This window comes from Mobula birostris, chromosome 14 (genome assembly GCF_030028105.1).
Source record: "Mobula birostris isolate sMobBir1 chromosome 14, sMobBir1.hap1, whole genome shotgun sequence".
NCBI lineage: Eukaryota > Metazoa > Chordata > Chondrichthyes > Myliobatiformes > Myliobatidae > Mobula > Mobula birostris.
Window position 1 is genome coordinate 99,605,437 of NC_092383.1, and position 23,469 is coordinate 99,628,905.

Consider the following 23,469-nt stretch of genomic DNA (forward strand, 5'->3'; position numbering starts at 1 on the left):
AGACAGAGAGAGAGTGAAAACTCCAGAGGGGGAAATGAGGATTGAGAGAGAGAGAGAGGGGTGGTTACAGAGAGTGGTGTGAAAGACAGAAGAAGAGAAAGACAGATAGAGAGAAAGAGACTGAGTGAGAAAAAGAGGGATGGAGAGAGAGAGAGGGAGAGATAATTGGAAAATGGACAAAAGAGAATGAGAGAGACGGACAACAATGAAACAGAACAGAAGGACAGGCAATGAATGAAGGGGAGGGAGGGAGGGGCAGGAAGAGTGAGACAATCACTAGAGTGCTGAGTGATGAGTGGAAAGTGTAACAGAGGGAGGTGAAGAATGAGAAAGGGACAGAGTGCCGAGAGGGAGAGCAGACTGTACCTGTGTCCGGGGAGGGGCTTGAGGTGGAGGCTGACGGTCACACCGATGGATGAAATCAGTGATGGAGGTGGGTGGGGAGTAAGGGAGGGGGTGGGGGAGGGAGAGATGGAGAATGGGGGTGAATTGCAATGAAGGATGTGAGCGAGAGTGAGGTAGATGGAAGGGGAAGTGGAGAGGAGGGAGTGGGATGTGGTGGAGAAATGGGAAGGGAGAGGTGCAGGGGAGGGAGTGTGAAGTCAAGGAAGGGGAGGGAGAGTTGGACAGGAGGTAGATGGAAGGAGGGGGGAGTGTAAAAGGTGGAGCAGGATGGGATGGGAGAGTGAGATAGAGAGGGGAGGTGAAAGTGAAGCAGGAGGTGCAGGGAGGGAAGGGGTGGAGGGAATAGGGGGTAGGGGTGCAGGGATGGAGGGGGTGGAGGGAATGCGGGTAGGGTGCAGGGAGGGAGGGGTGGAGAGAATAGGGTGTAGGGGTTCAGGGAGGGGGGGTGGAGGGAATGGGGGTAGGGGTGCAGGGAGGGAGAGGTGGAGGGAATAGGGCATAGGGGTGCAGGGATGGAGGAGGTGGAGGGAATGGGAGTAGGGTGCAGGGAGGGAGGGGGTGGAGGGAATAGGGGGTAGGGGTGCAGGGAGGGAGGGGGTGGAGGGAATGGGGGTAGGGTGCAGGGAGGGAGGGGGTGGAGGGAATAGGGCATAGGGGTGCGGGGAGGGAGGGGTGGAGGGAATAGGGCGTAGGGGTGCAGGGATGGAGGGGGTGGAGGGAATGGGAGTAGGGTGCAGGGAGGGAGGGGGTGGAGGGAATAGGGCGTAGGGGTGCAGGGATGGAGGGGGTGGAGGGAATGGGGGTAGGGTGCAGGGATGGAGGGGGTGGAGGGAATGGGGGTAGGGTGCAGGGAGGGAGGGGGTGGAGGGAGGGAAGGAGGGAGTGAGGGTCGTGCAGGGAGGGGCAGGTGGTGTAAACAATGAACAGAGAAATGTAGACAATGATTGGAGCAATAAAGCATGACTGACATCTTACCATACCAATCAGCACAGAGAGGTGGGACCAGACACCACTGAGTGAAGCTCAGGCAATGAACATGGAAACTGACAATGATATGGGGCAGGGGAAAGAGAAGTAAGGGGGAGGATAGGGAAAGGAGGACAAAGAAAGCAGGGAGAAAGAGACAGCATTGGGGTTAGAGTGGAGCAGAAAGGGAGAAAGGGATAGAGGGGGAGTGAGGGGGAGAGAAAGAGTCAGCAAGGGGTAGAGAATGGGGGAAAGAATATGAAAAGAGACAGTGAAGGAAGAAGAAGAAGGTAATGGGGAGAGACTGAGGGAGGAGAGAGGAAGAGAGGGATAGTGAAATAATTGGGGGAGAGATAGGGAAAGTGAGGGATAGACAGTGAGAGTGAAAGAAGGAGAGAATGAGGAGCAGAGGGTGTGGAAGAGAGACTAGGAAGTGGGTTGACAGTCAATGTGAGAGGGGACGTGTAAGATATTGAGAACAGAGAGAGACAGGAGAAGCAATAGAGACTGTGAGAGGGATAGAAGTCGAGGGAGAAGGGTGAGAGGGACATTGAGTGGACAATGAAAGGGTAGGGGTTGAGAGGGAGTCATGAGAGTAGGGAGAGAGTGTGAGAATGCGGAGAGACACAGAGAGGGAAGGAGAGAGACAGGGAGTGAGAGGAAAAGAGAGAAACAGAGAGGGAGTCGGAGAGTGGTGAGAAGTGAGGGAGAGAAAGAAAAGGTGGGATGCTGGAGAAGAGAGGGAGGAATTGGGGAAGGGACAGGGAGTTGAGAGGAAAGAGAGAGTGATATTGGGGTTGTGACCAACAGACGGTCACACATCTGATGCCTTGTGTGGTTGAACAGCTAGGACCTCTCCTGAGCTCACCAGTGGTCTGGGACCACCATCCTCACTCAGATTGCCTGCACACCACACCCACAACACTACAAGCAGACCTGCCCACACAAACCTTGGTGCAAGACAGAGTGATGTGCACATCACCATGAAACCAGAGAAGTTTCAGCCCCTCCAGCCTCTTCCACATAAACAACACTGTTGCGATACCTGTAATCATATCTTCACTCACCCCCAATGAACCTCCACCCTGCTCCAACCCCATGCTCCCCATCACCAATCCATCTCACTCTGCCCTCGGAACACCCGAAGGCTCTACTCCCACTATCCTGGGAGGGAAAGAACCCACCCTCTGAGAGAAAACATCTCCTCGTCACCCACAGCCGTGACCCCTTCTGGCCCTGTCCCATCACACACTCTCAGGGAACGGGTCAGACACAGAGTGAAACTCCCTCTACACTGTCCCATCACACACTCTCAGGGAACGGGTCAGACACAGAGTGAAACTCCCTCTACACTGTCCCATCACACACTCTCAGGACACAGGTCAGACACAGAGTGAAGCTCCCTCTACACTGTCCCATCACAGGACATTGGTCAGACAGAATGAAACTCCCTCTACACTGCCCCATCACACACTCCCAGGACACGGGTCAGACATAGAATGAAGCTCCCTCTACACTGTCCCATCACACACTCCTTGGACGTTGCTCAGACAGAATGAAACTCCCTCTACAATCTTATTGGTTCCTTTCTCTTGCACCAAGTTTGTTACTGGCCCAAAGCATGCTTATCTCTAGACAGGCAAGGGTATTGCAAGAACCACTGGGATTGGTCACCTGGCTCTGCCTGTTTTGATTGGCTGTTGTTGTCCCGAAGAGCAGAGCAACAAACCCCAATTTGTACTAATTCCCCAGCCTATTGGATTCCCTTCAGCCAATCGTGTTTTCTGGAGCAGTCAGCAGGCGACCAACCCTATTCCTGCACGCATGGCCGTATCAGGCCAGCTCTACCCCACCCCACTGGTGGAGGGTGGAGGAGTCACGGAGGAAGCAGAAGGGAGTCACGATAAACCTACCGCCGATGGTCAGTGTCAGGGAGTCATTGACAGAAGCAGGGGACGAGGTGGGGGCCATCTCCAGGGCGTCCCCTGCGGTTGGGTGAGAAGGAAGACACACGCGTGACACATAAGACACAAGGTGATCGGGCACGTGAAGACGCTTGGCACCCACCCTCAGAGAGAGACGTTCACCGAAACACACAGACGGGACTGGAACATCCATATCAGATTCACCCCACTCACCCCGACGTAACCCCGGCCCCTCCTACCCACTCCCCACCCACCCACTCTCTCCTCACCCTCCCACCCATTCACTCCCCTCCCATTCACTCCCCACCCACTCACTCCCCACCTTCCCTCCCACCCACTGACTCTCTCCTCACTGTCCCACCCACCCACTCCCCACCCTCCCACTCAATCCCCACCCACCCACTCACTCCCCACCTTTCCATTCCCCACCCTCCCACTCACTTCTCACCCACCCACTCACTCCCCACCCTCCCACTCTCTCACTCCCCACCAACCCACTCACTTCTCACCCACCCACTCACTCCCTACCTTCCCTCCCACCCACTCATTCTCTCCTCACCGTTCCACCCACTCACTCCCCACCCTCCTACTCACTCACTTTCCACCCAAACCCTCACTCCCCACCCTCCCATCCACCCACCCACACTCCACCCTCCAATTCACTCCCCACCCTCCCACTCGCTCCCCACCCTCCCATTTACTACCCTCTCACGCACCCATCCTCACCCTCCCACCCACCCGCCCCATGCTCATACTCACTCACCATCCTCACTACCTGCCCCTCCATCCTCACACTCAGCACCCCTCCATCACTTCCCTCGCCCTCCATATCTCACTCATCTCTTGCACTGAACTCCCTCACTCCTCACTCTCCCATCCCTTCTCACCCTGCCTTATTCCCCTCACACCCCTCCTTCTCCACCCCTCCCTCCCCTCCATTCCTCCCTCTTCCTCCATCCCCTCCATCACCAGCCCTGTATCCACTCCATCACTCCCCTTGCTCACCCCCCATATCTCTCTGCCCCTCTCTTGCATTGAGCTCCCTCCATTTCCCACCCTACATCCCTTCCCTCCTACAAGGGAGTGTTTCTCCTCACTCCTGCTGAATCAAGCGGACCCCGTATTCCCAGACTTATTCCCTCGCTCCCCCCTTTATCATTTGCCACTGGAGAGAACCTCTCTGCTTATCCCTAGTGGAGACCCCTGGCATCTTCAGTTTCCCGAGTCACCTGGCACACTAAACTACGGCCAGCACCACCCCTGGAGAGAGCACCCCAAAGTGCACCCAATCACCCCGTCTGTGCTGACACCAATACCAGCCGGTGGATCCCTGCAAAAGCAGAGGCACATTGACAGACTACATGAGTGTGCCCGGAGACGTGTGGGAAAGATGAAGCCCCTGGTGTGGTGAGGACAGAGACCCAGCGGGCTGTGTAAACGGAGAGGGGCTGAAGGCTGGGTGTGGTGTCCCCATGCACGAACAGAGGAGGGACGGAGCACATGGGGACAGCAAGTCTTTCCCAGGGCAAGTGGCCGGCTGGGGTTTATCACAGAGGGGACGGTGTAATAGTGGGCAAGAGTCTGTACCAGCAGACAGGGTGTTGTGGGACCTCACCTGGAGCACAGACATACTGCTACTCTTGTTTAAGAATGGATCCATGAGAGAGAGATACAGACAGAGAGAGAAAGAGAGAGAGAGAGATACAGATAGAGGGAGAAAGGGGGGAGAGAGATGGATGGACAGAGAGACAAAAAGAGAAAGGGCAAAAGAGAGAAAGAAATGGGGTAAAGAATGTTTTTATTTTGAAAGAAAAGGAAACAGAACAGAGGAAAGAGAGCATGAGACAGAAAGAGAGATAGACAGGGAGAGAGGTGATGAAACAAAAGGATTTTAAACTGGGGCTTGCACACTCGCCAGCTCTAGGAACACCACACCCTATAAACAGCAGACGGCACTGATCTGGTGTGGGAAGGCAGTTACCAGCTCACCATGCACTGTCAGTGTGTAGTTCTTGCCACCAGTCCCAATGATGTTCTTGGCCTCACAGCGATAGACTCCTGCGTCAGTCTTATTCAGATTAGTGAAGGTCAGGTTCTCGTTCCGGACAAATGCATATTCAGACAGATCCCCGTTAAAACGGACCCAAGTGAAGAAACTGGGTCTGAAGTCAGAAAGAGTACAAAGTCACCAACAGAAAGCCTAACAACACCATGCAAACACATTGACAAAATGAAGCTCCCTCTACACTGTCCCATCACACACTCTCAGTACACGGGTCAGACAGAGTGAAACTCCCTCTACACTGTCCCATAACACACTCCCAGGACACGGGTCAGACACAGAGTGAAGCTGCCTCTACACTGTCCCATCACACACTCCAAGGACACGGGTCAGACACAGAGTGAAGCTGCCTCTACACTGTCCCATCACACACTCCCAGGACACGGGTCAGACACAGTGTGAAGTTCCCTCTACACTATCCATTCACACACTCCCAGGACACGGGTCAGACACAGAGTGAAACTCCCTCTACACTGTCCCATCACACACTCCCAGGACACGGGTCAGACACAGAGTGAAGCTCCCTCTACACCGTCCCATCACACGCTCCCAGGCCACGGGTCAGACACAGAGTGAAGCTCCCTCTACACCGTCCCATCACACACTCCCAGGACACGGGTCAGACACAGAGTGAAGCTCCCTCTACACCCTCCCATCACACACTCCCAGGACACGGGTCAGACACAGAGTGAAGCTCCCTCTGCACCGTCCCATCACACACTCCCAGGACACGGGTCAGACACAGAGTGAAGCTGCCTCTACACTGTCCCATCACACACTCCCAGGACACGGGTCAGACACAGAATGAAACTCCCTCTACACTGTCCCCTCACACACTCCCAGGACATGGGTCAGACACAGAGTGAAGCTCCCTCTACACTGTCCCATCACACACTCCCAGGACACGGGTCAGACACAGAGTGAAGCTCCCTCTACACCGTCCCATCACACGCTCCCAGGCCACGGGTCAGACACAGAGTGAAGCTCCCTCTACACCGTCCCATCACACACTCCCAGGACACGGGTCAGACACAGAGTGAAGCTCCCTCTACACCCTCCCATCACACACTCCCAGGACACGGGTCAGACACAGAGTGAAGCTCCCTCTACACCGTCCCATCACACACTCCCAGGACACGGGTCAGACACAGAGTGAAGCTGCCTCTACACCGTCCCATCACACGCTCCCAGGACACGGGTCAGACACAGAGTGAAACTCCCTCTACACTGTCCCATCACACACTCCCAGGACACGGGTCAGACATAGAGTGAAGCTCCCTCTACACCGTCCCATCACACACTCCCAGGACACGGGTCAGACACAGAGTGAAGCTGCCTCTACACCGTCCCATCACACACTCCCAGGACACGGGTCAGACACAGAGTGACCCTCCACGTGTCCTTTTTACTCACTCTGGGTTTCCTCTTCCAATACAACGCAGCATAAAATCTGCACCCTCCTCAGGAACAGCTTTGGACTCCCGGATCTCAACAGTTGGGGAATCTGTAGAGGAGAGAGAGAGTGATCAGTGTGCCTGTGACCAGTACACATGGCAGACTCCATGGAACCATGGCCAGAAGAGAGGAGGTGCATTGAGTCTAAAATAAAAAGGAAGCACATGTGAGATTCAAGGAGATAAAATCAGACAGGGCCTTTGAGGGATATAAATGTAGCAGATAACAGCTCAATAGGGAATTAGAAATGCTGACAATGACTATGAAATGTCCTTGGCAAGCAGGATTTTGGAGAATCCGGACGTATTTTATACTAACAAGTGGAGGACAATGAGGGGGAGGGTTAGATCACTCAAGCATAAAGGATGGAATTGAGGGCTGAAGCCAGAGGATGTAGACAAGGTATTTTGCTTTGGTATTCACAAGGTGAAGAACATGAAGGACAGTGAGAGTGGTATGGAGGGTGCTAATGTATCAGGTTGTTATGAGATTGGGAAGGAGGTGGTGCTGGGTCTCCTGAGGAGCATTAAACTGGGTAATTCTCCAGAGTCTAACAAGATATAGCTCCAGTTATGGAGAGAGGCGACGCAGGAGAATGTGGGGCATTGACAAAGATCTTCATATCCTCTCCAGCAACAGGTGATGTGGTGGAGAACAGGAGAGCAGCAAATCTTCATTTGTTCAAGGAGGGAAAATGGGATATTCCAAGTAATGTTAGCCTATCTCACATCTGTACTAGGGAAGCTATCGGAAAGAATTTCTTAGCCATAGGAACTATGTGCATTTGGAAAGGCATGGCTTAATTAGGGACAGTCAGCATGGCAAGTTATTCCATTAACTTAATAGATTTTTTTGAGGAGGTGATAAAGGTGATTGTTGAGGGCAGAGCTGTGGATGTTGTCCACATGGACCTCAGTAAAGCTTTTGGTAGGGGCCTCATTGTATGCTGGTACAGATTAACATGCATGTGATCCATAGTGACTTGGCAGTTTGGAATCAGAATTGGCTTGCCCAGAGAAAACAGAGCATAGTGATGGAGGGACATTATTCTGGCTGGCAGTCTGTGACTAATGGTGTTCTGTAGGGGTCAGTGCTGGGATCTCTGTTTTATATATTCATTTAGGGATACAACATGGTAACAGCCTTTCCAGCCCAATGAGCCCCTGCTGCCCAATTAACCTCCTCACCCTTTGGAGTGTCTTTGGACTGCGGGAAGAAACTGGAGCACCAAGAGGAAACCCATGTGGTGACGGGGAGAACGTTAAAAAACTCCTCTCAGACAGTAGGGGAAGTTGCTGATACTGTAAGTGTTACACCAACCAGTCCACACGCTCTGTTGTGTGTAATGTATAAAAATTACCTTGATGAAAATGCAGGCAGGTGGGTTAGTAAGTTCACAGGCAGCATAAAGGTTAGTAAAGTTGTAGACAGTGAAGAGGTTGTCAAAAGATGCAGCAAGATATAGGTCAATAGATATGGGTGAAGAAATTGCAGATGTCATTTAATCCAGGCAAATGTGAGATGTTGCACTGTAGGAGATCAAATGTAAGGGGAAAGTACTCAGTTAATGTCAGAACTCTCAAAGGGACTGGTGTACAGAGAGATCTTGGCAGCCAAGTCCATAGCTCTCTTTAAGTGGCCATGCCAGTGGCAAGTGGGTAGAGTGGTAAAGGTGTATGCAAGTTTGCCTTCACTGGTCAGAACATTTAGTGCACGAGTCAGCAAGATATGTTCCAGCAATAGAAAACTTTGGTCAGGGAACTGTGTACAGTTCCAATTGTCCCACTAGGGGAAGGGCGTGGAGACTTTGGAAAGGTTGCAGAAGAGGCTCACCAGGATATTATGGTGGATTTGAAGTTAATACCTACGTGGAGAGGATGGGCAAACTTGGGCTTTTTTCTCTGAAGTTTTGGGCAGGATGGGTAGACAGAATCTCTTTTCCTGGGGTCGAAATATCAAACACCAGAAAGTATGCATTCAAGGTGGGAGGAGGAAAATTTAGAGGTGATGGAGGCGTGTTTGTCTTTGACGCTGAGACTAGTGGGTGTTGAGAAAGGGTTGCCAGATATGGTAATGGAAGCAAATGGTGATCATGGTGTTCAAGAGGTGTAATGGCATGGTAAGATTTTTACTGCTAGTGTGGTAGGGTATTTAATTTAGTAGCTTTCTGTAGAAGCAGTGTGTCCTGCTATACCATGTTTGGGTTTTCAGCTCAAGGTAAAACGGTTATGATGCTCAACTTAGGAATGTTGTGTCCTTTTATTTTACGTAATGGGCTCTTTTATTTTTTCCCTTTTCTTTTTCCTACTAACTGTTTGATAAAACTGAATTTTGTAAATATACTTTCTTTATAGCTTTATAGAGTGTACAGTTTGTTATTTCTTGCCGATCAACAATTGGGTATGGGCAGTATTTATACAGTATTCACTCAAATCAAGGTTCCTTTAATCAGAACATCGCAATGTTCCTGTTTGGTTGAACCCCAAACCATACCGACCATCGACACCTATTGTTCATGAAAGGTGGCTTTTCACTGCAGACTCCTGTGCTGTTAGTGGGGCTGGCAAAGAGTCAAGTTTCCATTCGAGCCCGGTGAAGGGGCTTCAGAGAATTTTAAATCAGAATGTGAAGAAGCGTGGAACAGAGCAATATGACCAAAGAGAGGAAGTTTAATTTGGCACCGCTGTCAGAACAGACCAGCTGGACCTTCTGTTCCTATGCAGGAATGTTCTATGGTCCCTCCCTAGAAATCCACCCCAAGGTCATACATTGGAGGCCAGTGTCTGTGGAAGGGGGATATGGGGATAATTCAGAGGTGCAAGGAATCTCTGATGTCACTATCACCCAGGGCAGACAGATTCAAAGCAGAGTGGAGACCCCTCTGCACTGTCCTGTATCAGTTAGACAGTGGGAGCGAAGGGGAAGGGTGGGATGCATTGGGAGTGTGAATGGTGGGATTGAATGGGAAGGAGGGTAGGGTGTGTTGGGATTGTGGACGGTGGGAGTGAATGGGAATGGATGGGGTCCGTTGGGATTGTGGATGGCGGGAGTGAATGGAAATGGGTGGGATCTATTGGGATTGTGGATGGTGGGAGTGAATGGGAATGGATGGGGTCTGTTGGGAGTGTGGACGGTGGGAGTGAATGGGAATGGGTGGGATCTATTGGGATTGTGGATGGTGGGAGTGAATGGGAATGGATGGGGTCTGTTGGGAGTGTGGACGGTGGAAGTGAATGGGAATGGATGGGGTCTGTTGGGAGTGTGGACGGTGGGAGTGAATGGGAATGGGTGGGATCTATTGGGATTGTGGACGTTGAGAGTGAATGGGAATGGATGGGGTCTGTTGGGAGTGTGGACGGTGGGAGTGAATGGGAAGGGGATGTGATTTGTTGGGAGTGTGGACGGTGGGAGTGAATGGGAAGGGGATGTGATTCGTTGGGAGTGTGGACGGTGGGAGTGAATGGGAATGGATGGGGTCCATTCGGAGTGTGGATGGTTGGCGTGAGTGGGGAGTGGATGGGGTCTGTTGGGATTGTGGACAGTGGGAGTGAATGGGAATGGATGGGGTCCGTTGGGAGTGTGGACAGGTGGGAATGAATGGAAACAGATGGGGTCCATTGGGAGTGAATGGGAATGGATGGGGTCCGTTGGGAGTGTAGATGGTGGGAATGAATGGGAATGGATGGGGTCTGTATGGATTGTGGACGGTGGGAGTGAATGGGAATGGATGGGGTCTGTAGGGATTGTGGACGGTGGGAGTGAATGGGAATGGATGAGGTCATTGGGATTATGGAAGGTGGGAATGAATGGGAAGGGGATGGGGTCCATTTGGAGTGTGGATGGTTGGCGTGAGTGGGAAGTGGTGGGGTCTGTTAGGAGAGCGTAGGGTGATTCTCGATAAGGCAGCAGTATGGACACTCACAGTAAACTTCAATCTTCTGTTGTGTCTTGTAGTCGTTGTTGTCAATGGCCGGTTGGTCCAGTGCACATATGATGAGGGCACCGTTGTCCTCCCGTGACACGGTGATGTTCACCAGGCTGAGAACAGAGGTTTGCTGGTCAGTGGATTCCCCCTGGTGGATGGAGTAACCTGGGGCAGGGGGTTGGGAAGGGACAAGGGAGTGCGTTGGGGGTAATAGATGGTGGATGACATTGGGGAGGAGGGTGTAGGGGGAGTAGGCAAGGTGGAGCAGGGAGAGGCAAAGTGATGGGGAGGAGAGAGTGAGTGGTGGAGAGAAAGGGGAAGGAGGGGGAAGTGAGAGGGGTGAGAGGAGAGAGGGGTGTAGGGAGGTGGGGGTATGGGAGAGTGAGGAATGGGGGTTGTAATGAGGGGAGGAGTAAAGTGAGCAAGAGGGAGGGAAGGGAGTCAGAGAGAGGAGTGTCGGAGTGGGGAGGATGGAGGCCAAGGGATAGGGTTCAGAGGGAATGAGTGGAGAAGGAGAGGAGGGAGAGAGGGAGGAAAGGTGGAAGGGAGGGCAGGAGGGAAGGGGAGAGATGGAGGGAGGGAAGGAGGGGAGGGGTCAAGGTAAGAAGAAGACAACAGAAGAAGATGAATGAGGGTGGAACAAGGAGAGGTAGAGGGAGGAAAGAGAGTGTAATGGTGGGAGAAAACAGAGAAGAGAAAAAGAAAGAGGAAGAGACCAATAAAATAGAGACAGATTACACCCACACCCATCCCTATCTGCCATCCCCTCTGGCCCCTACACCTGTCCTAGCCTCTAGAAAACCCTCTGGCCCATACACCATCCCTATCTCTCTAACCCTCTCCAGCCCCTCCATATCTCTGTAATCTCCCCCACCCCGAGGCACCTCTATGCCTCCGTAAACCCCTCCACCCCTCTGTGCCTTCACCAGTCAACCCTCACTGGTCCCTATATCTTCTGATTCCCTGACTCCTGTTATTCCGCAATGTGCCCCCACGGCTGTGGTATGTACTCCGAAATGCCTGATCTCCGCGATCTTTCCCCCTTGTGTTTCAGGTGCTCACCGACACTCCCCCTCACCCCATCACTGCCGATGGGATAGGGTGCCCTTACTCCGGAGTCAGGTGCCCTGGGCAGGACATGGGAGAGGTACTGCGGGCAGTCACTATCGTGGAGAGGAATGTCAGAGTGCCTGCACTCACCTTGCAGTTCTTCATTGCCCTTGAACCAACGGATGCTGGGGAGTGTCCTACTGCCCGTGGTGTTACACATCAGTGTGATCGTCCGCCCTTCTGCAATTGGACCACGATATCCCGAAATCTCTGGCTTCTTGGGAACAGCTGATGTACACAAAAAACAATGCCATCACACACTCCAGGACACAGGTCAGACACAGAGTGAAACTCCCTCTACACTGTCCCATCACACACTCCCAGGACACGGGTCAGACACAGAGTGAAACTCCCTCTACACTATCCCATCACACACTCCCAGGACACGGGTCAGTCACAGAGTGAAGCTCCCTCTACACTGTCCCATCACACACTCCCAGGACACGGGTCAGACACAGAGTGAAACTCCCTCTACACTATCCCATCACACACTCCCAGGACACTGGTCAGACACAGAGTGAAACTCCCTCTACACTGTCCCATCATACACTTCCAGGGCACGGGTCAGACACAGAGTGAAGCTCCCTCTACACTGTCCCATCACACACTCCCAGGACACGGGTCAGACAGAGAGTGAAGCTCCCACTACAATGTCCATTCACACACTCCCATGGTCAGACGCAGAGTGAAACTCCCTTTACATTGTCCCATCACACACTCCCAGGGCACAGGTCAGACACAGAGTGAAGCTCCCTCTACACTATCCCATCACACACTCCCAGGACACGGGTCAAACACAATGGGACTGTTCCTTACCCCAGACCTCCACTCTAGCCACTGCTGTGCGGACAGGCTTGGTGAAGATGGAGCAGGTGTAGTTGCCCTCATCCTTCAAGCTCATATTACTGATGCTGATGGTGAGTTCGTGCCATGAGTAGTAGACCAGGGAGATCCGATTGTCCCGCAGTGCTGGAGGGAGACCAGGAGATCGGCATTCTCAACGTCAGTCTTACTGAGTCCGCTCGCTCCCTACTCCTCCCACAAGCTCTGCCGCCCACATCCCACCAGGGAGAACCAACACCACATTGGCAGGTGTGAGTTGAGTGGGGAGAGGCTGCAAGGGGAGGGAGGGTAGCTGGAGTGTTCCTCTGTGTATGTTGTTGTGGGAAGGTCATCCTCCACTTTTCCCCACTGCTGGTGACAACATGTCTGAGTTACTCTCTGCATTGACTGGAATTGCCACAACGCCCAGGGCTTTGGTGAGACAGAACTTGTTCAGTGTGCCCAGCGCAGCCGTATGTGGATAGCCCGACTAGAGAGGGGGCTCACACTGCAAATATGGCTGGGAAAGTGGCTGGGTGTCAGCGGTAGGCACCATTGGTCAGTGGGACCTGTGACTTCAATTCCACATGACATCTAAAGCTGACAAACCTCCATAGATGTGTGGTGACGAATATGTTGACTGGTTGCATCATGGTCTGGTAGGGAAACTTCAATGTTCTTGACCAAAAGATTCTTCAAAAATCAGTGGATATGGCCCAGTCCATCACTGGTAACACCCTCCCCACCATTGACCACATCTACACGGGTGAGCTGTAGCAGGAAAGAAGCTTCCACTATCAGGGATCGCCACCTCCTAGGCCATGCTCTCTTCTTGCTGCTGCCATGGGGACTCTCACCACCAAGTTCAGGAACAGTTATCACTCCTCAACCATCAGGCTCCTGAACCGGGGTAGAACTTCACTTGCCCCATCACTGAACTGTTCCCACAATCTATGGGCTCTCTTTCCAGACTCTTCATCTCATCTTCTCCTTACTTATTGCTTACTGATTTATTATCTTTATTATTAATAATTCTTTTTTCTGGAGTTTGCAAAGTTTATTCTCTTTTGCACATTGGTTGTTTGTCCATCGTGTTGGATATGGTCTTTCATTGATTCCGTTAGGTTCTTGGATTTACTGAGTGTGTTCGTAAGAAAACAAATCTCAGGATTGTATATGGTGACATATATGTACTTTGATAATAAAATACTTTGAATTCTAGTTATTTCAATATAATAGAACTGGTGCTCAAGTTCAATGTCCTTCATCAGCACTGTGATGGTACTGATGTCGATTGCATTACACAAGAACTCGCAAAGGTTGATTAGGACAGGATGCTTGCAAGTAAAGGGACACCTAGCAAGTGGGAGAGTTTTAAAAGTGAGAAAAAGAGAGTTCAGGGATAACATACTCTGATTAGAGAGAAAGGCAAGGCTGTAGGATATTGGAAGCCGAGTTGATGAGGGATGTAGAGGCTCAGGTCAGGGAAAAAGAAGACGACATGGGTCAGGTATAGGGAGATGAGAACAAGTGAGGGCAAAAAGGGGACTTAAGATATCCCTGGCAGAGAAGGTAAAGGAGAATCCGAAGACCTCGGAAAGGTGAACTAGTGTGGCTGGGAGATGGGACCCTGAGCAGTGGATGGATTGAGAAGGTAGAGGTTAGGTCATGCGTCATGAAGTTTTTTTAGAATATTCACAAGGCACAGGATCGATATGTCCCACAGAGAAAGATGCTTTCAAATGGCATGGGTAGGCAACTGTGGCTGACAAAGGTCAACATAAAAGCCAAGGAAAGGGCATATAAGGTAGCAAAAGTGAGTGGAAAGTTGGATGATTAGGAAACTTTTAAAATCCAACAAAAGGCAACTAAAAAAGCTATAAGAAGGTGGGAAATGCAATATGAGGCCAAACTAGCCAATGATATAAAGCAGGATACCAAAAATATTTTCGGTTATATAAAGAGTAAAGGGAGGCAAGAGTTGATATTGGATGACTGGAAAATGTTGCTGGTGAGGTAGTAATGGGAGACAAAGAAATGGCAGATTACCTTATAAAAGTTGCTGGTGAACACAGCAGGCCAGGCAGCATCTCTAGGAAGAGGTGCAGTCGACGTTTCAGGCCGAGACCCTTCGTCAGGACTAACTGAAGGAAGAGTCTCGGGTCTCGGCCTGAAACGTACTCTTCCTTCAGTTAGTCCTGACGAAGGGTCTCGGCTTGAAACGTCGACTGCACCTCCTCCTAGAGATGCTGCCTGGCCTGCTGCGTTCACCAGCAACTTTTATGTGTGTTGCTTGAATTTCCAGCATCTGCAGAATTCCTGTTGTTTGCAGATGACCTTAATGGGTACTTTGCACCTGTCTTCACTGTGGAAGACACTAACCGTGTGCCAGAGGTCCATGAGTATCAAGGAGCAGGAGTGAATGCCATCGTTATTACAAAGGAAAAAATGATAGGCAAACTAATAGTCTTAAGATGGATAAGTCACTTGGGCTAGACAGACGACACCCCAGAGTCCTGAGAGAGGTTGCTGAAGAAGTAGCAGATGCATTGGTCATGATCCATCAAGAATCACTTGATTCTGGCATGGTCTCGGAGGACTGGAAGATTACAAATATCACTCCACTGTTTAAGAAGGGTGGAAGGCAAAAAAAAGGAAACTATAGGCCAGTTAACGTAACATCAGTGGTTGGGAAATTGTTGGAGTCTATTATTAAAAATGAGGTTTTGCGGTACTTGGAAACTAATGATAAAGTAAGTCAAAGTCAGCATGGCTTCTGTCAAGGCAAATCTTGCCTGACAAATCTGTTAGATTTCTTCGAGGAAGTAACAAGCTGGGTTGGCAAATGAGAGGCAGTGGATGTCATTTACTTGGATTTTCAGAAAGCATTTGATAAGGTGCTACATGAGGCTGCTCAACGAGATAAAATCCTACGGTGTTACAGGAAAGATGTTGTCATGGATAGAGGAATGGCTGACAGACAGAAGGCAGTGATTAGGAATAAAAGGAGGCCTTTTCTGGTTGGTTGCTGTTGACTAGTGGTGTTCCTCAGGGGTCAGTATTGGGACTGCTACTTTTCACATTGTTTGTCAATGATTTGGATAATGGAATTGATGTCTTTGTGGCAAAGTTTGGATAATGGCAACTGCTTTGCTTGCATCTGTGGAAGCAGCACTATTTCTATCTTTAATATCTATTTTTCCCTTTCAGGGTTCCTTTGAAGACCCTGACCTGGAGTTAAGCACTGACTTCGGTTCTTCAGGGAATAGGACTCGCTCTCAGGGTTTCACGACTGGCCATTATTCGATATGCCAAGGATGCGGCCTAAGAGATTAGCTCGGCTTCAGAGTTCCGGGATTTTGTGGTGCTGGAGATGGGCGTACCGAGGGTCGATGCCTCTGCAGGAATTCGGTGTGTCGTGGGAGACAGTATATCGAAAGCAGCAAGCTGGCTGCTGGCTGTGTGCCCAGAGACCAGAATTCTTTAGACACAGAGCTCAGAAAAAGTGACGCAACGGACTTTTAACATCATAAATCAGTGAGTTCTTTGTTATGTCTCCCTCTCTCTGTGAAACGGAAACACCTCTTTTTCCCTTATTAGGGAGAGAGAGAGCCTGTAGTATATCGAATACTGGGTGATCTAGTAGTCTTTGGGGTACTGCAAGTCTGCATCTTTATTGGTGCTTTGCTGCATGCTTGAATGCTCGGTGGGGAACACTGATGCTTTTTTTTTTGCTAGTGGGGGAGGGGGGATTGTTGCCTTGTTGCTTATGCGTGGGAGGGGGGCGCTGGGGGGAGGCTTTGGGCTTCTAACATTTAACTTTCATTCATTCTTTGGGGCACTGCTGTGTTTTTGTGGATGGTTGTGAAGAAAAAGTATTTCAGGATGTATATTGTATACATTTCTCTGACATTAAATGTACCTTTGAAACCTTGAAAAGTGGAGGAGTGGATAGTACTGAGGAAACAATGCAATTGCAGTAGGACTTGGACACATTGAAAGAATGGGAAAAAATGTGGCAGATGGAATACAGTGTTGGAAGATGTATGATAATGCATTTTGGTAAAAGGAACAATAGTGCAGACTATTATCTAAATGGGGAGAACGTTCAAACATCAGAGGTGCAGAGAGACTTAGGAGTCCTCGTGCAAGATTCCCAGAAGGTTAATTTACAGCTTGAGTCTGTGGTAAAGAAGGCAAATGCAATGTTGCCTTTTATTTCAAGGATAATAGAATATAAAAGCAAGGAGATAATGCTGAGGCTTTATAAGACACTAGTCAGGCTGCACTTGGAATATTGTCAACAGTTTTAGGCCCTGTATCTCAGAAAGAATGTGTTGTCATTAGAGAGAGTCCAGAGGAGTTCATGAGGATGATTCCAGGAATGAAGGGGTTAACATATGAGTAGCATTTGGCAGCTTTGGGCCTGTACTCACTGGAATTTAGAAGAATGTTGGGGGAATCTCATTGAAACCTACTGAATATTGAAAGGACTAGATAAGGTGGATGTGGAGAGGATGTTTCCTATGGTGGGGCTATCCAGAACTAAAGGGCACAGCATCAAAATTGAGAGATGACCTTTTAGAACAGAGATAAATAGGAATTTTTTTTGCCAGAAAGTAGTGAATCTATAGAATGCTTTGTCACAAACTGAGGTGGAGGCCAAGTCTGTGTGTACATTTAAGACGGAAGTTGATCGTTTCTTGATCGGACAGAGCATCAAAGGATATTAGATTAGATTAGATTATGAGGACACGCAGTCTTCTTTTATTGTCATTTAATAATGCATGCATTAAGAAATGATACAATGCTTCTCCAGAATGGTATCACAGAAACACAGGACAAACCAACTGAAAATGGAGAGAAGGCAGGTGTATGTGGTTGAGTGGGATTCAGGATCAGCCATGATGGAATGGCAGAGCAGACTCAATGGGATGAATGGCCTAATTCTGCTTCTATCTCTTATGGTCTTATCTGATAGGAAGTTCATGGATACATGGGGTTCATGGTTGTCTGAAGGGGTTCATCCTTGTAAATTTTCTTACATAATGATTTAATGTAAGAAGTATTATGGACAAGGCAGATGAACCTAGAGCCAAGATCAGAGATTGATTAGTACATTGAGAGGAGATGTGGTAGGACACAAGTTTCTATTAATGAACAGTGGATAGTATTTTGACTGGTTGCATCAAAGCCTGGTATGGAGGCTGCAATGCACAGGATTGCAAGAGGGTGAAGAAGGCTGTCGTCTCAGCCAGCTCCATCACTGGCACAACCCTCCACACCACCGAGGAAATCCTCAACAGGTAGTGCCTCAAGAAGGTGGCAACTATCACTAAAGACCCTCACAACCCTGGACATGTCCTCATTGCTACCATCAAGGAGGAGCCTGAAGATCATAAGACACAGGAGCAGAATCAGGCCATTTGGCCCATTGGGTCTGCTCTACCATTCCATCATGACTGATTTATTATCAATCCAATTCTCCAGTATTCTCCTATAAAATTGATGCTCTAATTAATCAAGCGCATATCAACCTCCACCTTAGCTGCCCACTGACTTGGCCTGCACAGTCATTTGTGGCAATGAATTCCACAGAATTACCACCCTCTGACCAAAGAAAGAGTTCCTTATCTCTGTTCTAAATGGACCTCTCTCAATTCTGAGCAGGTGGCCTCTGGTTCGAGACCCCCACTATAGGGAAGATCCTCTCTATATCCACTCTATCTATGCTGACAAATAGGTTTCATAGTTATAGAAAATACATCCCAGAAACGGGCCCTTCATCCTATCTAGTCCATGCTGATCCATTTAAACTGCTAATACCCATCGACTTGCACCTGGATTATAGCCCTCCATACCCCAACTATCCATTCAAACTTCTCTTAAACATTGAAACCAAGTTGGCATGTACCACTTGCACTGGCACCTGATTCCACACTCTCACACCTCTCTCCGTGAAGAAATTTTTCTTCACGTTCCCCTTAAGCTTTTCACCTTTCATCCTTAACCCATGGCTTCTAGTTGTAGTCCCACCCAATCTCAGTACAAAAAGCCTGTATTTACCCTACCTATATCCCTCATAATTTTATATACCTCTATCAAATCTCCCCTCAATCTTCTACATTTCAGGGAATAAAGTCCTAACTGGAGTTCAATCTTTCCCTATAGCTCAGGGTCTCCAGACCTGGCAACATCCTTGTAAATTTTCTCTGCACTCTTTCAACCTTGTTTACATCTTTCCTGCAAGTAGGTAACAAAAACTGCACACAATACTCCAAATTAGTCCTCACCAATTTTCTCACACAACTTCAACATAATATCCCATCTTCTGTACTCAGTACTTTGATTTACAAAGGCCAATGTGCCAGAAGTTTTCTTTATGGCCCTATCTAGCTGTGCCACCACTTTCAATGAATTATGGACCTGTATTCCCAGATCCCTTTGTTCTACCACACTCCTCAGTGCTCGACCATTCACTGTGTAAGACCTATCCTTGTTGGTCTTACCAAAGTGCAGCACCTCGTACTAGTCTGCTTTAAAATCCATCTGCAATTTTCAGCCCATTTTTCCAGCTGATCCAGATCCCTCTGCAAGCCCAGACAGCCTTCCTCACTGTCCACTACACCCCCTAATCTTGGTGACCCCCTAATTAGCTGACCCAGTTAATCACATTATCATCCAGATCATTGATATGGATGACAAACACCAATGGACCCAGCACTGATCCCTGCGACACATATGCTAGTCTCAGGCCTCCAGTCAGAGAGGCAACCATCTACTACCATTCTCTGGCTTCTCCCGCAAAGCCAGTGTCTAATCCAATTTACTACTTCACCTTGAATGCCTAGAAGCTAAACCTTCTTGATGAACCTCCCATGCAAGACCTTGTCAAATGTCAATGTTTCAATGAGAACCCCCACCCCCCTATTCTTCTAAACTCCAGTGAATATAGACCCAGAGCCATCAAAGACTCCTCATATGTTAACCCTTTCATTTCTGGATCATGCTTGTGAACATCTCCGGACCTTCTACAATGCCAGCACATCCTTTGTTAGATAAGAGGCCCAAATCTGCTCACGATACTGCAGGTGCAATCTGACCAATGACTTATAAAACCTCAGCATTATATCGTTGCTCTTGTATTCCAGTCCTCTGAAAATGAATGCTAACATTGCATTTGCCTTCCTTACCACTAACTCAACCTGCAAATTAATCTTTATGGAATCCTGCACAAGGACTCACAAATACCTTTGCGCCTCTGATTTTTGAATTTTCTCCCCTTTTAGAAGATAGTCCATGTTTTTAATTTATTCCTCCTGCCAAACTGCACGAGCTTGCACTTCTGGCACTCTATTCCATCTGCCACATCCTGCCCATTCCCCCTGTCTATCTGTCCTTCTGTAGCCTCTCTACTTCCTTATCACTACCTGTCCCTCCACCTGTCTTCATATCATCTACAAACTTTGCCACAAATGCATCAATTCTTTCATCCAAATCATTGACATACAAGGTGAAAAGAGTGGTCCCAACACTGACCCCTGTGGAACACCACTAGTCACTGGCTCTCTTTATTCTCATTCTTTGCCTCCTGCCAGTCAACCAATCTTCTATCCATGCTCATACCTTTCTTGTAACACCAAGGGCTCTTATCTTGTTATGGAGCCTCATGTGCGGCACCTTGTCGAAGGCCTTCTGAAAATTCAAATAAACGACATCCACTGATTCTCCGTTGTCTATCTTGCCCGAAATATCCTCAAAGAATTCTGACAGATTAGTCAGGCAATATTTCCCCTTGAAAAATCCATGCTGACTTTATCCTATTTTGTCTTATGCCTCCAAGTACTCTGAAACCTCATCCTTAATAATGGACTCCAGCATCTTTCCAACCATTGAAATCAGGCTAACTGGCCTATAAATGCAAACGACAGGAATTCTGCAGATGCTGGAAATTCAAGCAACACACATCAAAGTTGCTGGTGAACGCAGCAGGCCAGGCAGCATCTCTAGGAAGAGGTGCAGTCGACGTTTCAGGCCAAGACCCTTCGTCAGGACTAACTGAAGGAAGAGTGAGTAAGAGATTTGAAAGTGGGAGGGGGAGGGGGAGATCCAAAATGATAGGAGAAGACAGGAGGGGGAGGGATGGAGCCAAGAGCTGGACAGGTGATTGGCAAAAGGGGATACGAGAGGATCATGGGACAGGAGGTCCGGGAAGAAAGAAAAGGGGGAGGGGGGGAAAAACCCAGAGGATGGGCAAGGGGTATAGTCAGAGGGACTGAAGGGAGAAAAAGGAGAGTGAGAAAAATCATGTGTGTATATAAATAAATAAAGGATGGGGTACGAGGGGGAGGTGGGGCATTAGCGGAAGTTAGAGAAGTCGATGTTCATGCCATCAGGTTGGAGGCTAACTTACCTTCATGTTCCATGTTTTCTGTCATTATGGCTGCTTAGTTGCTTTCTGTTGGTTTTTAAAGCTTCCTAATCCTCTACCTTCCCACTAATGTTTGCTGTATTATGTGTTCTCTCTTTTGCTTTTATGCTGTCTTTGACTTCCCTTCCCAGCCACGGTTGCCTCAACCTCCCTTTAGAATACTTCTTCGTTGTTGGGATGTATCTTTCCTGCATCTTCCAAATTTCCCTCGGGAACTGCAACCATTGCTGTTCTGCCATCATCCCTGCTAGTGTCCCCTTACAATAAACTTTAGCCCGCTCCTTTCTCATGCCTCTATACAGTATTCCCTTTATTCCACTATAATACTGATACATCTGATTTTAGCTTTTCCTTCTCAAACTATTTGGTGAAGCCCAGCATATTATGATCACTGCCTCCTAAGGGTCCCTTTACCTTAAGCTCCCTAATTAAATCTGGATCATTACATAACACCCAATCCAGAATTGCCATACCCTTAGTGGGCTCAACCATAAACTGCTCTAAAAAGATATCTCATAGGCATAGTACAAATTCCCTCTCTTGGGCATTCCAAATTCAATGATTTAGGAAGAGCTTCTTCCCTTTCTCCATCAGATTTCTGAACAGTCCATGAACACTTCCTTGCCATTCCTTTCCTTTTTGCACTATTGAGTTTTGTAGTTTGTATTTATTTTCATGTATTTACACTATACTGCTGCTGCAAAACAAAATGTCATGTAAGTCAGTACTTATTGGCCTGGTTTTGTGGTCATTACAGATACTTTGTTGAGGGAAGGGCCGGACCAGCAGCCCAATGGTCCAGGATTCAAATGAGACAGAGAGAGATGTAATGAGGTGGAGAGCTGCTCTGTTGATCGGGGAGAAAGTCACAACTGCACTCAGAGTGGACAGCCCAGACAACTTGTCCAGTGAGGTAAAATGGGTCAAGCTCGGGAATAAGAAAGGTATGTATACTCCGATGGGCATATACTATAGGCCTCCCAATAACCAGTGGGAGACAAGGGAATAGGTTTTTTTTATTAAGTGCAATCGTGAACAATAGCCAGATCAGAAATGCTGATCAAGTCAACTAGTTCCCAAAGAGAACTCTGATAGGCCAATCAGATGGTTCACTGCTGCTCAGCGATAACAGGCTCGAGGGTTGCTAGCCCCTGTACCCCAGAAACACACCTGGGCAGTGCGGCGGAGGTACGTGCTATGCATGACCTCATCTGAAAGTATCATGTTGACTCGTAACAGATAGTGTTCACGGTGGAACAGCTTAGTCAAGGATGGGGTGATCAGCACAGATGGACAAATTATACCTCCACTACCCCGGTAGTAGGCAGATCATGGGAAGGACAAAAACAATAAGGTAATTCAGGTGGGTGACCTTAACTTCCCCAATAAAGACTGGAGCTGCCTTAATACCAAAGATTTAGATGGGGCAGAATTTGTTAGGTGCATTTAGGAGAACTTCTTGAATCAGTATGTGGGTAATACAACCAGGGAAAGGGCCATACTGGGAAATGAGCCTGACCAGGTAATTGGAGATTTAGTGGGTGAGTATTTCGGAAAGAGTTGTACTAGGTCTTCACATAGTTTTGGATAAAGATAAGGCTGGGCCTTGTGGGGGGGGAGTGTTAAAGTGGGGAAAGGCTAATCACCACAGTATCAGGCAGGAGCAGAGCAAAGTAGATTGGGAGAAGATTTATTGGGTAAGTTCACATCTGATGTGAGAGATGTTTAAAGGACAGTTGGTCAGAATTTCAGACCTGTGTGTTCCTGTGAGGAAGAAAGACAAAGACGACAAGATCAGAACCCTCGGATGTCGAGAGAAAAGGAAGCACATGTAAGGTTTAGGAAGCTGAAACCAGACAGGGCCCTGAGAAGCAGGTGAGAAATTAATCAGGCAATTGGGAGGGATAAAAGGAGACATAAAATGCTCTTAGCAACTAAAATAACAGAGAATCCCAAGATATTTAACTGTATATGTATATTAAAAAGAAGTAGGTAACTAGGGAGAGGGTAGGACCACTCAAGAACAAAAGAGGGAATTAATGTCTGGGGCCAGAGGATGTGGCTGAGGTCCTAATTGAGGGCTACCCATCAGTATTCACCCAGGAGAAGGTCTTAGAGATTAGTGAGATCAGGGAGGGGTATGGTGATTTCCAGGACATGTTGATATCAACAGGAAGAAGTGTTAACATCTATTGAAGTTTATTAAGGTAAATGCCTGATGGGATCTATCCCATGTCACTGACTGCTGGGGCCTTGACAGATATCCTTGTAACAACAGATGAGGCCCCAGAGGACCGGAGAATAGCCAGCGTTGTTTCTTTGCTTAAGAAAAGCAATAACAACAAACCTGGACAATATAGGCCAGTGA

The 23,469-nt window shown here is 48.7% G+C and overlaps 1 protein-coding gene across 1 annotated transcript in view; it reads right to left on the reverse strand.

Annotated features, from left to right (window-relative positions):
- The window catches only part of LOC140209425 (cell adhesion molecule 3-like), a 37,020-nt gene that overhangs the window by 11,220 nt on the left and 2,331 nt on the right, over window positions 1-23,469 (reverse strand). Inside the window, exons 3-8 of the mRNA XM_072277672.1 lie at window positions 12,665-12,817; window positions 11,939-12,076; window positions 10,736-10,903; window positions 6,772-6,862; window positions 5,286-5,458; window positions 3,285-3,356 (exon numbers count right to left, since the gene is read on the reverse strand). Coding sequence (XP_072133773.1) covers window positions 3,285-3,356; window positions 5,286-5,458; window positions 6,772-6,862; window positions 10,736-10,903; window positions 11,939-12,076; window positions 12,665-12,817 — 795 coding nt within the window. The remainder of the gene's footprint in view (window positions 1-3,284; window positions 3,357-5,285; window positions 5,459-6,771; window positions 6,863-10,735; window positions 10,904-11,938; window positions 12,077-12,664; window positions 12,818-23,469) is intronic.